We start from the raw sequence: 13439 nt of genomic DNA on the forward strand, positions 1-13439 counted from the left end.
ATACTTGAAGGAATATTTTAACCTAATTTTAATTATTATTAGGCAAGAGATGGCAATGATTATAGCCTTGGATTAACACCGACAGGCGTCCTTGTATTTGAAGGAGATACCAAGATTGGATTGTTCTTTTGGTAAGCTGGAAAACCTATATGTCTATGGCTGAACTGCCAAGGAAGACTTGACCAGTCCCAAAGTCACAGTGACAGGATCGTGAAACTTTTGGGGAATCTTAAAAAGTGACTTAAGTATGTTAATCATGGGCGGGGGGGGGCAAAACAGTCCTTCCTAAAGAACTACACGTGGCCTAAATATATGAACAGTAAATAGGTCCATCAACCACAGAATGCTCTGATCTGTCAATCAACAGAAACAAGAGTTAATAACCTTAGAGCAGAGGAAGTTATCAGTGACAGTTAGTAGTAGAAACTGCAGGAGAAAGGGAACTTTTCTTAACCCTTGAAATGTGTAATATCCATATCTAATATGAAATATTTTTAGAGAGTCCACTTGCATTTAGAGTTTATATAGCCTAAATTTGAGTAAGGCTTTTGGTAAAGTTTATAACAACTACAACACTGTTAAATTGGTATCCTGTGTGGCATAGTTGGGATGACTCTTAGAAAGGAATATATATCAAATAGCAGGTCTCAGTGTCTGAGAAATAATATCTTTGGGTTTATTATAATGGAAAACTGGAATATATAGGGTAATTGTGGCATTATTTGCTTAAAATGGTATAAGGGAACAAATGAAATGAATAACTACATGTAATAGTTAACTTTTAATCAAAGTTACCATTGATACTTAGATTTAAAGCATCTTTTAATTATAATTCTAAGATTTTTTTAAACTCTATGCAAGATAATCTTTCTATTACAAATACTTCTTCCAACTTATTTTTTTAACTCTATGAATAAATTGTAGTGTAAATACATTCACTATTTTTCCTTTTGCAGGCCAAAGATTACTAGATTGGACTTCAAAAAGAATAAATTAACACTAGTGGTGGTTGAAGATGATGAACAGGTAAAAGAAAAAAATCTTCCTCACTTGGTCTTCTATGGAAAGTAAAGTCTCTGAAATTAAACTTATTTTTATTGTATCTCATTAAAGTTATGCCAGAGGTATGTACATTATAGTCACTAAATCAACGGAGTCAATACTGTAGGTTAGCTCTCTCTTCTGAATGGAAAGTTGAAAGTTCTTATATTTTTTCTATATGTAAGGCTGATCTATAGGAACCTTTTTTCAAATAATGCCTCATTCGGAGGAATTGGAGATTGATCATAAGAAAGATATTTTTGATGTTGCCCCCTTGCTCTTGGAAAATTTTCCAAAGGAAACATGTGTGTCATACACTCATCTCTATTTAAACCTTTCATATTTTTAAAGTAATTTATTATTTATTTTGTTTCCTCTAGCCACGTATTTAATTGTTACGCCTGTTGATGTTTTACTTTAATATTCGTTTTATTTTATATTAGGTCAGCATGTTAATCTGTTTCTAACATGCAAGTCTGTTGTATTTTATTGTTTTAAGTGATCCTGCACAGACAATGCTTAAAAATCTTATTTCATAAAGGGCTTAATAAATGATTCAGTTTTCATAGAAAATACAAAATAGCTCCATTGTGTCTTATTGATACATTACATTAAGCCATTAGCACTGGTGAGTGGAGATGCAGAAAGCCTGTATAGTGTTTTGGTTAAGCTGTTGGACTTGGATTGGGGACATGCAGAAAGAATTCCTCACTCAGGTAGTGTTTGCTGTCTTCTACAGTATTTGACCAGTCAGTTGGTCTCAATCCAGCCTATCTCATAGAATTGCTAGTGGAATCCCATGGATGCTACTACGAGCTCTCAAGAGAAAAAGCAGGATGTTAAAAACAGATGTATTGCGGCAGGCACCCTCTGACTTTTCTTCAGAAGAGTTCAGAAATGATTCTTTTTCCTTTTTCTTTCTTATCTTATTATTTATTTTATTTATTTATTTTAATCCCATTTATATCCCGCCCTTCTCCGAAGACTCAGGGCGGCTTACAAGCTTAGCAGTAGCCTTCATTCTATGTATATGCCTGCTTATTAGGGCTTTTTATGGACCGGTACCGGGCCGTAAAAACAAGCAAAGCCCCATCTGCGGGATGCAGGCAGCACACAAAGCCATGCCCCCTCTGGTCCGCGGAAAAACCTCTCACCACGTAACTGGTCCCTGGTGCCCAAAAGGTTGGGGACCTCTGTGTTAGGCTGTTCTTTAAATCGTAATAGTCTAGAGAGACTGTTACAAAAGGATAGCAGGGTGTGCCAGAAAACGGGCACTGTTTTCATCTGAGACTCCCACTGCAACTTGCAAAGTTCATTTTCAAAACCTAGGTTTTCTACAAGCAGGCAAGTAATAATGTGCAAACCGTAAGCATACCACATATACCCTTTTCCAGCAATTTAGAATGGGAAGTCACTAATAACCCTGGCTTGTTGACTCATTAACAGATAAGGAAGGAAACAATAACTGAAAGTATATTCATGCTGTACTCATTTTTTTTTATTTTAATCCCATTTATATCCCGCCCTTCTCCGAAGACTCAGGGCGGCTTACAATTTAAGCACAAACCAATGTGCTTAGCAATAGCCTTCATTCTATGTATATGCCTGCTTATTAGGGCTTTCGCGCGCCCCCCAAGCGGCATTATTACAAAGTCAGCTTATTGCCCCCAACAATCTGGGTCCTCATTTTACCTACCTCGGAAGGATGGAAGGCTGAGTCAACCTTGAGCCTGGTGGGATGCGAACCTGCACTATTTGCAGGCAGCTGGGGTTACTTAAGGAGGCATTAGCCCACTGCTCCACCAAGGCTCTTTAATATTAAAATTGTCTTCTGCATCGTGGGCAAAACTAGAATCCTATTGCTAAGTTTAACTATGGACAGCTCATGAACCGGTGATGGTGCTACATTTGGAAGTATTTAAAATTGCTTTGTATTACTCCTTTATAAAATATTTATAACTGTATGTACACCAGAGAACAAGCTCCTTATAACCAAACTGTACAATGGATCACTATATTATAACTATATAATATATATCTATCATACCTATATATTATATTTTACTATATAAAATGCCAGCGAGTGGGCAAACACCGCTTGTTGCAGACGTGTACAAAACCATGTTCTGATACAGTAATGAAAGTCAATAAATGCCCACGGTAACAAGGCTATTAAACACTCCTACTCCAGTGTTTAAATCAGCATGTTTTAATCAGGTTGTTTAAACTACTCAGTAAAATACAAAAGCTCTTCATTAGATTCTGTCACACTGTCGTAGCATGGCATTTTTAAAATGATATGGGCGGTTATTCATTTTAAGTAACAAGTATTCTAGAATAAAATGTAACAGTTGCAATTATTATTTTTTTGTTCATGCTGCCCAACAAAAAGGGAATCCATTATCTTTTCAGTTTATTTGTGTCAAAACAGCAAAAGGAAACGGTTGCACTGTCAAGTCTTATAAAATATCAAAGACAATGTTCTTAAATCAGTAAATATTCACTTCGGTCTTTTGTAACGTTAGTAAACATCTTTTTACTTGCTTTAATTGGATACGTGTTTGGGACAAGCCATCTTTTGTTTCAGTGCATGGTATTATTCTTGCCTTAAGCAGTGAAGTCAATGTTTATGTGCCTACTATTCCACAACATTTCTCTGGTGTTCATCTTTCTTTAAGGGTAAAGAGCAGGAACACACTTTTGTCTTTAGGCTGGAACATCCAAAGGCCTGCAAACATTTGTGGAAGTGTGCTGTTGAGCATCATGCTTTCTTCCGCCTCCGTGGACCTGTTCAAAAAGGCTCCAGTCGATCAAGCTTCATTCGGCTGGGGTCCCGATTCAGATACAGGTTAGCCATTATCTCCTTTTCCTTTTGTTTCTCAAATAATAGAAAGCAAATAAATGTGCTTGATTGTATAAGATCTTCGCCTTTCTGGAATTGAACCATAAAGGTGGGAGGTCTAATCCCAAGCAATTTCAATTTCTTTAAATGCAGATATAATTTAAAAATCTGGACTACAGAAGTGGATTAACAGCAACTTGGGAGGCAGTGGTTTTGCTTTTTCTAGACGTTTTCAAGCAAAACCTGTGTAGACATTTCCCAAGGATCCCATAAGGTGTTTTCCTGACTTTACTGGGAATTAATTAATTAAATTAGGTTTAAACTAGTTAAGACAGGGGTGTCAAACTGCCAGCCTGCGGGCTGGATGCATCATGCCGAAACCGCGCCCACCCCATTGCCGGCAATGAAAAAAAGTTACGATACGTCCCAACACGTCACGTGACGTTGCGAGTTTGACACCCTTGAGTTGAGATGATTTAACCAATCTCTTGAAACTCTGTGATTCTATGCAAAGCCAAGCATATGCAATTGTTCTTAATTTTGCTACAAAACTTATATTGTTTTTGGCCTGACTAGCAGGCTGGCAACTTTTTTCAAGATGGCATAGACTTGAAAAAACCGGTTTCTACTTTAATGAATAGGATGCGGGTTGTATGCTTGGTGCAAAGTCCAAAATACTTCTGGATAATTTTTAAAGTCCTACTATTTAATATACTTATGGAAGCTTGCAGTTATTCACAGCTGGCTTAAATATACCTGTAGAATAATTGTGTGTTGTCAGTTGGAGCAACTTAACTATATATCTTCTTATTCACTATATCCTTCATGTAGTGGGAAAACAGAGTACCAAACTACAAAGACTAATAAAGCCAGAAGATCATCATCTTTTGAGAGAAGACCTAGTAAACGATACTCAAGGAGGACACTACAAATGAGAGGTAATCAGAGTTCTGTTTTTGATATAAAAATTTTCATTTGCTTTCTTTACTCATGTTACCTCAGTAGAAATTATTACAATTTCTTTCAACTTCTGAACTCCATGCCAGTTTTGAAACAATTTGCTGGCTGGTTTAGATGGAAGAAACAAGACATATCCTTCCTTCGATTACTATCATAATTTTTGAATCATAGCTAGTAATACTAATGACAATACTATTAACAGATATATTTTCAAACATTTATTTCAAACTGTATCTCCTTAGTTAGATTACACATAGGTAGTCCTTCACTTATGACCGTAATTGTACCCAGAATCTTAGTTGTTGAGTGATGTGATCTCCTATGTGATGGCTTCACTCAACAACTGCAATCCCGTTTCTCCCAATTAGGGTTGCTAAGCAACCATGCAGGTTACAGGCCAATGGAATGCTGGACTTGAGAAGTCCAATGCGCTAAAGGATTTCCCCTTCCCTCCATGCAGGGAGGAACAGGCCTCAAAACTGGCAAAAATGCTAGTGAATACCAACATTATAGAGTCAAAAATACTATATTCTTGTGGTTATTTTATTTATATAATTTTATCTTGTTAATATTATAAGCCTCTCAGAGTTACCCTGTGATAAGATGGGTGGCCAGTAAATTCAATAACTAAATTAAAAAGGCCGTTGTGACTATGAAGAGGGGTTAAATGGCCAGTCATAAGTTGACAACCAGCTATAGTGCTATCCAGCAAATTATATATTGTCAGTTTTCCTGAACATTAACTTTTAAAAATATTTTTGAAGTATCACTCATAATATTTTGCAACCGTTTAGTTTTTTAAAAAACAAACTTGTGTTTGATATTTTGTACAAACTCAATAACATTTTTGTTTTGTATTTTATTATAGCTCATCCTCACGCATCTGAAGGAATTAGGTAAGACATTCAATTGTGTATGTTAGTCTTCATGTATAGTTAGTCTTACCCCATGACCCCATCTATTTGGAACTCTTCATGTGGAATTATGAGGGTTTTTTTCTCTTAGCCTCTGTTACTTTTTTGGGGAATATTTCTAATGCTGATGGACTTTCTGAAATCTGCCACCTCAAAAGAGCTTAGAAACTTTAAGAATTGTAATGGAAAAAGCAAAATATTAAAGCATTTTAAAGTCATGGGATTTTGAATGTTGATGTATTAAAAATGAACATGCTGGATTTAAGAGGGGAAAAATTGGAAGTAGAACTCCCTGTGTTACATCCTGCATCTTGGTTTCCCATAAAATGCTCCTTAAAGTGTCTTGGAATCATAGGGTTGAAAAGAGCTATTCAATCATCTATTCAGTGCAGAAATCCAATTGAAGTATTTGCACCATCTCATTGAAAACTTCTAATTTAACCTCTATCTTCTTGAATATGAGAGCAGATAAGTCTTCGGATAACGGTTTAGTCTTTGAAAAATTAAACTGTTGATTATTTTTTTCTTGCAGTCATTCAGACAACGTTTTCACTCAAAACAATGGACCACAGCAAGTAAGTCTGTCTAAGAATTTGACTTATTAGCTCCCAAAATCAAGCAACAGTTTTTGTATGCTATAACTACTAAGGAAATAACACGTCTTTAGAAGTTTAAGTTAAAATAAACATTTGTAAACTGAAATAGCTTTTTCTTCATCCATTTTCTTGGACAACGAAGAGAGCTTTTTCTCTAAACTAAATGATAAAGGGAAAACTACTGCTAAGAGCCATGGTGGCACAGCGGTTAGAATGCAGTATTGCAGGCTAACTCTGCATTCCAGGAGTTCAATCCTGACCAGCTCAAGATTGATTCAGCCTTCCATCCTTCCGAGATCGGTAAATTGTGCATCCAGATTGTGGGGGGCAACACGCTGACTCTATAAACTGCTTAGAGAGGGCTGTAAAGCACTTTGAAGCGGTATATAAGTCTTAAGTGCTAAGTGCTATTGCTACTGCTAATATCTTTAAATGTTACTGAAGTAGGACAAATGTTGTGTCCCTCAAGTATTGAATGCTCTGAGATACAATACTCATTCTTGGAAAATTCATTCCTTCGGTCTTTATAAGGCAGGGGTCGGCAACCGGAAAAAGGAAAAGAGCCACTCAGAACCGGTTCCATCACACAAACAAAAAAGTGGGAGCCGCAAAAAGTGCGCGCAGCGACGGGTCTCCCCTTTGGAGAGGTGCGCGCCGTCCTGTTCGGAGACCTGCCGCGTTCGACGAACATGGACGAACGCGGCAGCTGTGCAAACGGGACAGCGGCGGTTTGGAGAGTGCACACGCACCTCTCCCAAGCCCCCGCCGTCCCATTCGGAGACCTGCCGCGTTCGTCAAACATGGACGAACGCGGCAGCTGTGCAAACGGGATGGTGGCAGTTTGGGAGAGGTGCGCGCGCACTCTCCAAACCGCCGCTGTCCCGTTCGGGTACCTGCCGCGTTCGTCAAACATGGACGAACGCGGCAGCTGTGCAAACGGGACGGCGGCGGCTTGGGAGAGGTACGCGTGCACTCTCCAAACCGCCACCGTCCCGTTTGCACAGCTGCCGCGTTCGTCCATGTTTGACGAACACGGCAGGTCTCCGAACCACCATAAAAAAGCGATGCAGTTTCTCCTCAAGAGAGAATGGTGCAGACAGACACCTAAAGCCTGAAAGGTCAGTCTCACTGCGTCACCACAGTTGGAAAATACCCAGAGGGAGGTGATTTTGTTTGCCTGTTTGCCCCACGCAGGCAGCCAGTTCTGCAGCCATCGAATCAATCAATCAAAGTCTATAGGGTGGAAAGAAACAACCCCTTCGGCCACACACTCCCCTCTCCTTCCTCATCAAGGGACAGTGTTGTAGTCCAAACTCATTTCAGTCCAGATTCTTGTCAGAGCAAGACACACCTGCTCATTGCGGGATGCAGCCCAGGCCAAGTGCAATGCCAGGAGGAATGGGATAATAACATTAGCAGCACTATTAACAACAACGCTGCGACGATCGGAAGAAAGAAGGGGACAAGCACTTATGAAGCACAACAAGTTCCCCACTAGTGCCAGCTACAGGACCCCCGACTGTCTCTCAGACGCGCCTTTATTCCTTACACGACGTCCAGACTGTGGCTCCCTCCTTTCCAGCCTCGATCCACCGGGAGCGGGGGACGGTCGGGGGGGGAGGAACGAGAGGGAAGATGCCGAAGGTCCGCCCCACGCACGTCCTTGCTGCATTTCTTTTTTTTACCAGGGAGGGAGGAGGGCTTACCTGCATGGCTCTGCCCGGCTGGTCCTTAGAGTGGGAGGCACAGCAAGATCGTCCCCCCCCTCGAGAGAGAGAGAGAGAGCCCGAGAAGCCGGACCAGAGGCGGTGTCGGGTTTCTTCACCCCACCTCCCTGCACTCAAAGCTCGCCAAGCGCTTTAGCGGGCCCGTCAGTTTCTTCCGGCGAAGCTGCGGCTAAAGCTGCTACTTCGCAAAGACTGCGGGCAAATCGCTCCCCTCTCCCACCCCTCCTCCTTCTCCGACCGGCTGGGCCGCCAACCTCTTTTTTGCTGGTTTCTAGGGCAACTGGGTAATGCTCAGCGCAGCCTGCCTGCGGGGACCATCGCGCGCGCACGCACAGACATCCAAGCCCCGTCTAGGCCCGGGGAAGGGGGGGGAGCACACCAGGCGAACGCGGCAGGTCTCCGAACGGGACGGCGGCGGTTTGGAGAGGTGCACGCGCACCTCCGCCCTTCGGAAAGGTGCACGCGCACCTCTCGGAACGGGCGGTGCCACTCTCCATTTGGAGAGGTGCGCGTGCACCACTGCCCATTCAAAGAGGTGCACGTGCACCGGGCGACTGGGAGCCGCAGGAGACGGCTCAAAGAGCCACATGCGGCTCCAGAGCCGCGGGTTGCTGACCCGTGGTATAAGGAGTGTGCTTTTTAAATCAGGGTGAAATTTCAATTTAATAAAGCCCATTTACTGGATTCTGTAGGCAAACTTTCCATATGGAGATCACACTCTGAAATTAGGACACACATCTATGGCATGGGGAAAAAAATTGTAGCAGAAAGAAATAAAAGCCCTGTTAAATTTATTTTATTCACAAAGAGTGTTCTTTTTGAATATTATTATGCAAGTGATGCTGATTATACCCTTTGCAACAATGTATGTATTTTCAGACAGAATGGATACCTTCCTCATCCTGAATGGTCCATTATATCAAGGCTTTGTTGTAAAGTCAGCAAACTAAAACATTTTTATCTTTTGTTTTTCCAGAAATGGAGTGCATTGTCCTCTGTAGCAGCAGTTCCTTCTGGTCCAGTTTTAGTTGAAATAGAAAATCTTCCCCGGAATTCTGGAACAAGCCAACAGGATAAGAAATGGTATCTTACTCTAATCTCTCATCTTGTTCTGTATTGGGAAAGAACGGTTATTGCTGGGCACTTCAGATATCTTTTGCATGCTTGATCTTGGACACTGCTGATACTGTTGTCATCAAAAAATAAAATTGAGGTTTCAGTTTGGCAACAGGCCAGCAGTCACGATAAATGTTCTTGCTGCAGAGATCATTGAAGGAAATAAAGCACTTGCACAGTGTCATCCAGGGGAATATTCACAAGCAGTGTATGTAGAAAGCCACACTTTTCATCCTATCTTGTTTTCATTGTAAAATACTATTAAAACTAGCTAACTGATCCGTAGCGTAGCGTAACTGATCCACAGTGAGCAAGAAGAATTTGCATACAGTAGCAACTGCAAATAAGAGCTTGAGTTGGGCTTAAATTACTATTTCTTGGTGGTTCAATTCTTAGTGGTCCATTCTGTTTCAAGAGAATGAACTTTCTTTTGACTTCTTGATTTAAAGTTATCTTAAGAGGTTCTGTTCTATTTATGATTACACTTAAGTCTTGTTTTAAACCCCTTGCAGATACATTGAAAATACACGTTTAAATAATGTGTGGTACTAAATGCTAAATCACAGAAAACTGTTTAATGCAAATCCAGCAATTCTATCTGTTGAATTCAACGTGGTCAGGACCTTAATTATATATCTGAAGCTGTTATTTGCAGCTGCAATCCAAAGCTTAATCAATAAGATGCTTTCTCTTTTCTTTTTGCCCTTGATTTATCCAGTGTCTGAAATTGGAGGTTTTTCTCTAAGATCTTGATCAATCAGTTTCTTCCTTCCCATGGTGGTGGTGTAAGGTGGTGGTATTTATATTTACTTTTATTCTCATTTGTCTTACTGGTATGATAGCCTGCTGTCTGTAAGCTCAATATAACTGCTATGCTCATGTTTATTGATCCTTGCCTGTGTTTTTAAGACTCCAGCTCCAAACAGTTCTAGCCGTGCTTTTATAATTTTGTGCAGTCTCAGGTTCATAACATTTCTGAGTAAAATAAGAGCGTGGTTAAAAACCTGCATTACTTGGATTTGTGCTACGAATTGGGACTTTCAGTAAAGTTCGTTTTGCTTCTGTCTCTCTTTTTCTCTCCCACATACATGTATTGCATCTGTGTGCATAGCCACACATATGTACACAAAGAAATACATGCATACACATAAATACACCCCCCATACATTCTCTTAATGAGCCTTGGTGGAGCAGTGGGCTAATGCCTCCTTAAGTAACACCAGCTGCCTGCAATTAGTGCAGGTTCGCATCCCACCAGGCTCAAGGTTGACTCAGCCTTCCATCCTTCCGAGGTAGGTAAAATGAGGACCCAGATTGTTGGGGGCAATAAGCTGACTTTGTAATAATGCCGCTTGGGGGGCGCGCGAAAGCCCTAATAAGCAGGCATATACATAGAATGAAGGCTATTGCTAAGCACATTGGTTTGTGCTTAAATTGTAAGCCGCCCTGAGTCTTCGGAGAAGGGTGGGATATAAATGGGATTAAAAAAAATAAAAAAATAAAAAAAAATGAGTACAGCATGAATATACTTTCAGTTATTGTTTCCTTCCTTATCTGTTAATGAGTCAACAAGCCAGGGTTATTAGTGACTTCCCATTCTAAATTGCTGGAAAAGGGTATATGTGGTATGCTTACGGTTTGCACATTATTACTTGCCTGCCTGTAGAAAACCTAGGTTTTGAAAATGAGCTTTGCAAGTTGCAGTGGGAGTCTCAGATGAAAACAGTGCCCGTTTTCTGGCACACCCTGCTATCCTTTTGTAACAGTCTCTCTAGACTATTACGATTAAAAGAACAGCCTAACACACAGGTCCCCAACCTTTTGGGCACCAGGGACCAGTTACATGGTGAGAGGTTTTTCCGCGGACCAGAGGGGGCATGGCTTTGTGTGCTGCCTGCATCCCGCAGATGGGGCTTTGCTTGTTTTTACGGCCCGGTTGCTGGCATGCCACGGCCCGGTACCGGTCCACGGCCCGGAGGTTGGGGACCCCTGGTCTAACGTATAACAGGCCTATACATCGCACATAAAACATTAGCTACGTTTTCCCAACTTTGTTGACCCTGGAAGCTTGAGTTCTTTTCTAGAAGTATAGTTGAGATTTGTGTTCAAAAGGTGTTGCTGCTGTAGGAGGCCAGTGTATAAAGTGCAAAGCGATCATTAACTTGATGGAAAAGCGTCCCCTCCCCCAAGATGGCATGCTGAACGGACAGGTGATTTTTTTTTTCTCCCACCAACGAATAGCTGGTTTTGCCACCAAAGCTGATAGAAAAAAAGCATGCCATTCTTTTATTAACAGAGAGAATGGATTAACTCATCATAGGCATGCATTTTAATAAATCTACGTGGTAGATGTGATCATTCTAACAGGCTGGGTTGTTGTGTTCAGTGGAGGAAGGGAAAGCAGTAAAGATATGTTTGGAGCTGTACAGTCAGTCGGGTGTGTGCTGAGTTGCAAAGTTTGGAATGAGATTAAGCAGATTGTGTTGACGGAATGGATGTCTGCTTGGTGGAGAATGACCTGAATGTCTTGGTGCTGTTTACAAGGGCTTTCTCACCTCAGCTTCTTTCCTGCCTCTTTTAATTGGGTCGTTACCATGATCTGGCTTTGGGTTTGTTCCTGCCACTCCTTTATGATCAGTCTTCTTTAGAGAATATTTTCCAAACACAGTGCTACAAAGACTATAATACTTTAAGGCAATTTTAATTGGATAAATATCAATTTATTAAGGGAATGGTTCTTTGTATTGCTAGAATCTTGAAAGTATGTTCCACACGTCCAGCATTTGAACTACCATGCTGCAGACCTGTTAAAATGTGTATTGCATTACCATTCAGATAGTCCCCATGAAAATTTGTTTTTCCTATTCTTAGCAAAGTACATAGCATTCTACGTACCTTTCATGCTACCAACTTTTTGAGGTTACTTTGTTTTCCCAAGAAACAGCTGAAAACTGTCCCAGTCTTTCTCTTCTAAATTCCACACTTAAATGTGGCATATATTCTGCTGTTTTGGTGATAAAAGAAACCATTGGAGCTATATAGGAATCGACAAGATAGAAAGTTAGCAAAAACGTTCTCTGTACTTCTGCCCATGCCCTTTATTCTGAAGGAGATCCAGAATGATATTTATCTGAAGTCTTAAGGAAAATACATACAATCGATTTTGAATATCTCTCAACCTAGTTTATTTACCTTTAAGAAAACCTTGGACCGCTGACAGCAACTGTATCATTTCAAAACACAGTTGATGTTTTATTAACAGCCACGATCATCAACTTCTCATAAAATAAATGTTCTCTTGGTGACACATGAATTAATATGATAAAGAACCAGATCCTTAGCATAAATAAAAGAAGTATGAAGTTGATTAAAATTGTTTCTAAAGAAGACTGCTTCTAGTTACCCATGCATTTGCCTTAACTTTTTGCATGCTTTTTAATCTATATTATTTTTATGGGCATATTCTAGTTTTGTATACCACCCGTGTGCACTCTGTGGTATAACTTAGGTTTTCTGAATTTAACCTTACTGATACTTGGCTTTAATTAAATCCCTCATTTTTATGAAAAACAGCATCAGTGGCAATCCAGCATATTTAGCATACTTACATTTGAACCTCTTTCTTCCACTATAGAAAAATTACTTGAAATATTTCCCCAATCCATAACAGAACTAAGATTGTAGGTGACTAATATATAATTATGGCTAAATCTAATACAAACTCAACATTTGTAATTAACGAATTACAAATGTTGCCTGGTTTACACAAAATAATTACCCATAAACTTAGTCTACAAATCTTGTTATAAAAGTCTAATTTTATACATTATAGTAAAACAAAATAAACCATTCATGGCTTAGCAGACTATATACTGTAATAATAATTTCTTTGCAACCCTAATTAATTTTTCTGCTTCCTTTGAGTACCCTTAACCAGTGGTCAAACTTTGGGGATATTTGGGAACCTTGGGATTTTGAGAGTGTCCTTTCCAAGAATAGTTATCATAGTTTGTAATTTTAGTATCAAAACATCCATTTATCAGACTTAAGTAAATGAAAATAAAAATAATTTACCCAACAACATAATTTTCTCAAAACAAAGGTAGGGATTAAACACCAAAATTTACATGTAGTCCTTGTTTAGCAACCACTGTTGGGACCAACAGTTAGGTTGTTATGCAAAGGAAGCACTAAGTGAAATCACAACAATGTTGTGATCTTACTTCAGCTGTGTTTTGCAGTC

The 13439-nt window shown here is 39.9% G+C and overlaps 1 protein-coding gene across 1 annotated transcript in view; it reads left to right on the forward strand.

Moving 5' to 3' along the window:
- Window positions 1-13439, forward strand: part of EPB41L5 (erythrocyte membrane protein band 4.1 like 5) — a 69509-nt gene that overhangs the window by 30155 nt on the left and 25915 nt on the right. The window contains exons 10-16 of the mRNA XM_081343274.1: window positions 43-131; window positions 957-1026; window positions 3720-3889; window positions 4715-4821; window positions 5712-5739; window positions 6290-6332; window positions 9057-9163. Of these exons, the coding sequence (XP_081199400.1) occupies window positions 43-131; window positions 957-1026; window positions 3720-3889; window positions 4715-4821; window positions 5712-5739; window positions 6290-6332; window positions 9057-9163 (614 nt within the window). The remainder of the gene's footprint in view (window positions 1-42; window positions 132-956; window positions 1027-3719; window positions 3890-4714; window positions 4822-5711; window positions 5740-6289; window positions 6333-9056; window positions 9164-13439) is intronic.

This window comes from Vipera berus (assembly GCF_964194415.1).
Source record: "Vipera berus genome assembly, chromosome: 1".
NCBI lineage: Eukaryota > Metazoa > Chordata > Lepidosauria > Squamata > Viperidae > Vipera > Vipera berus.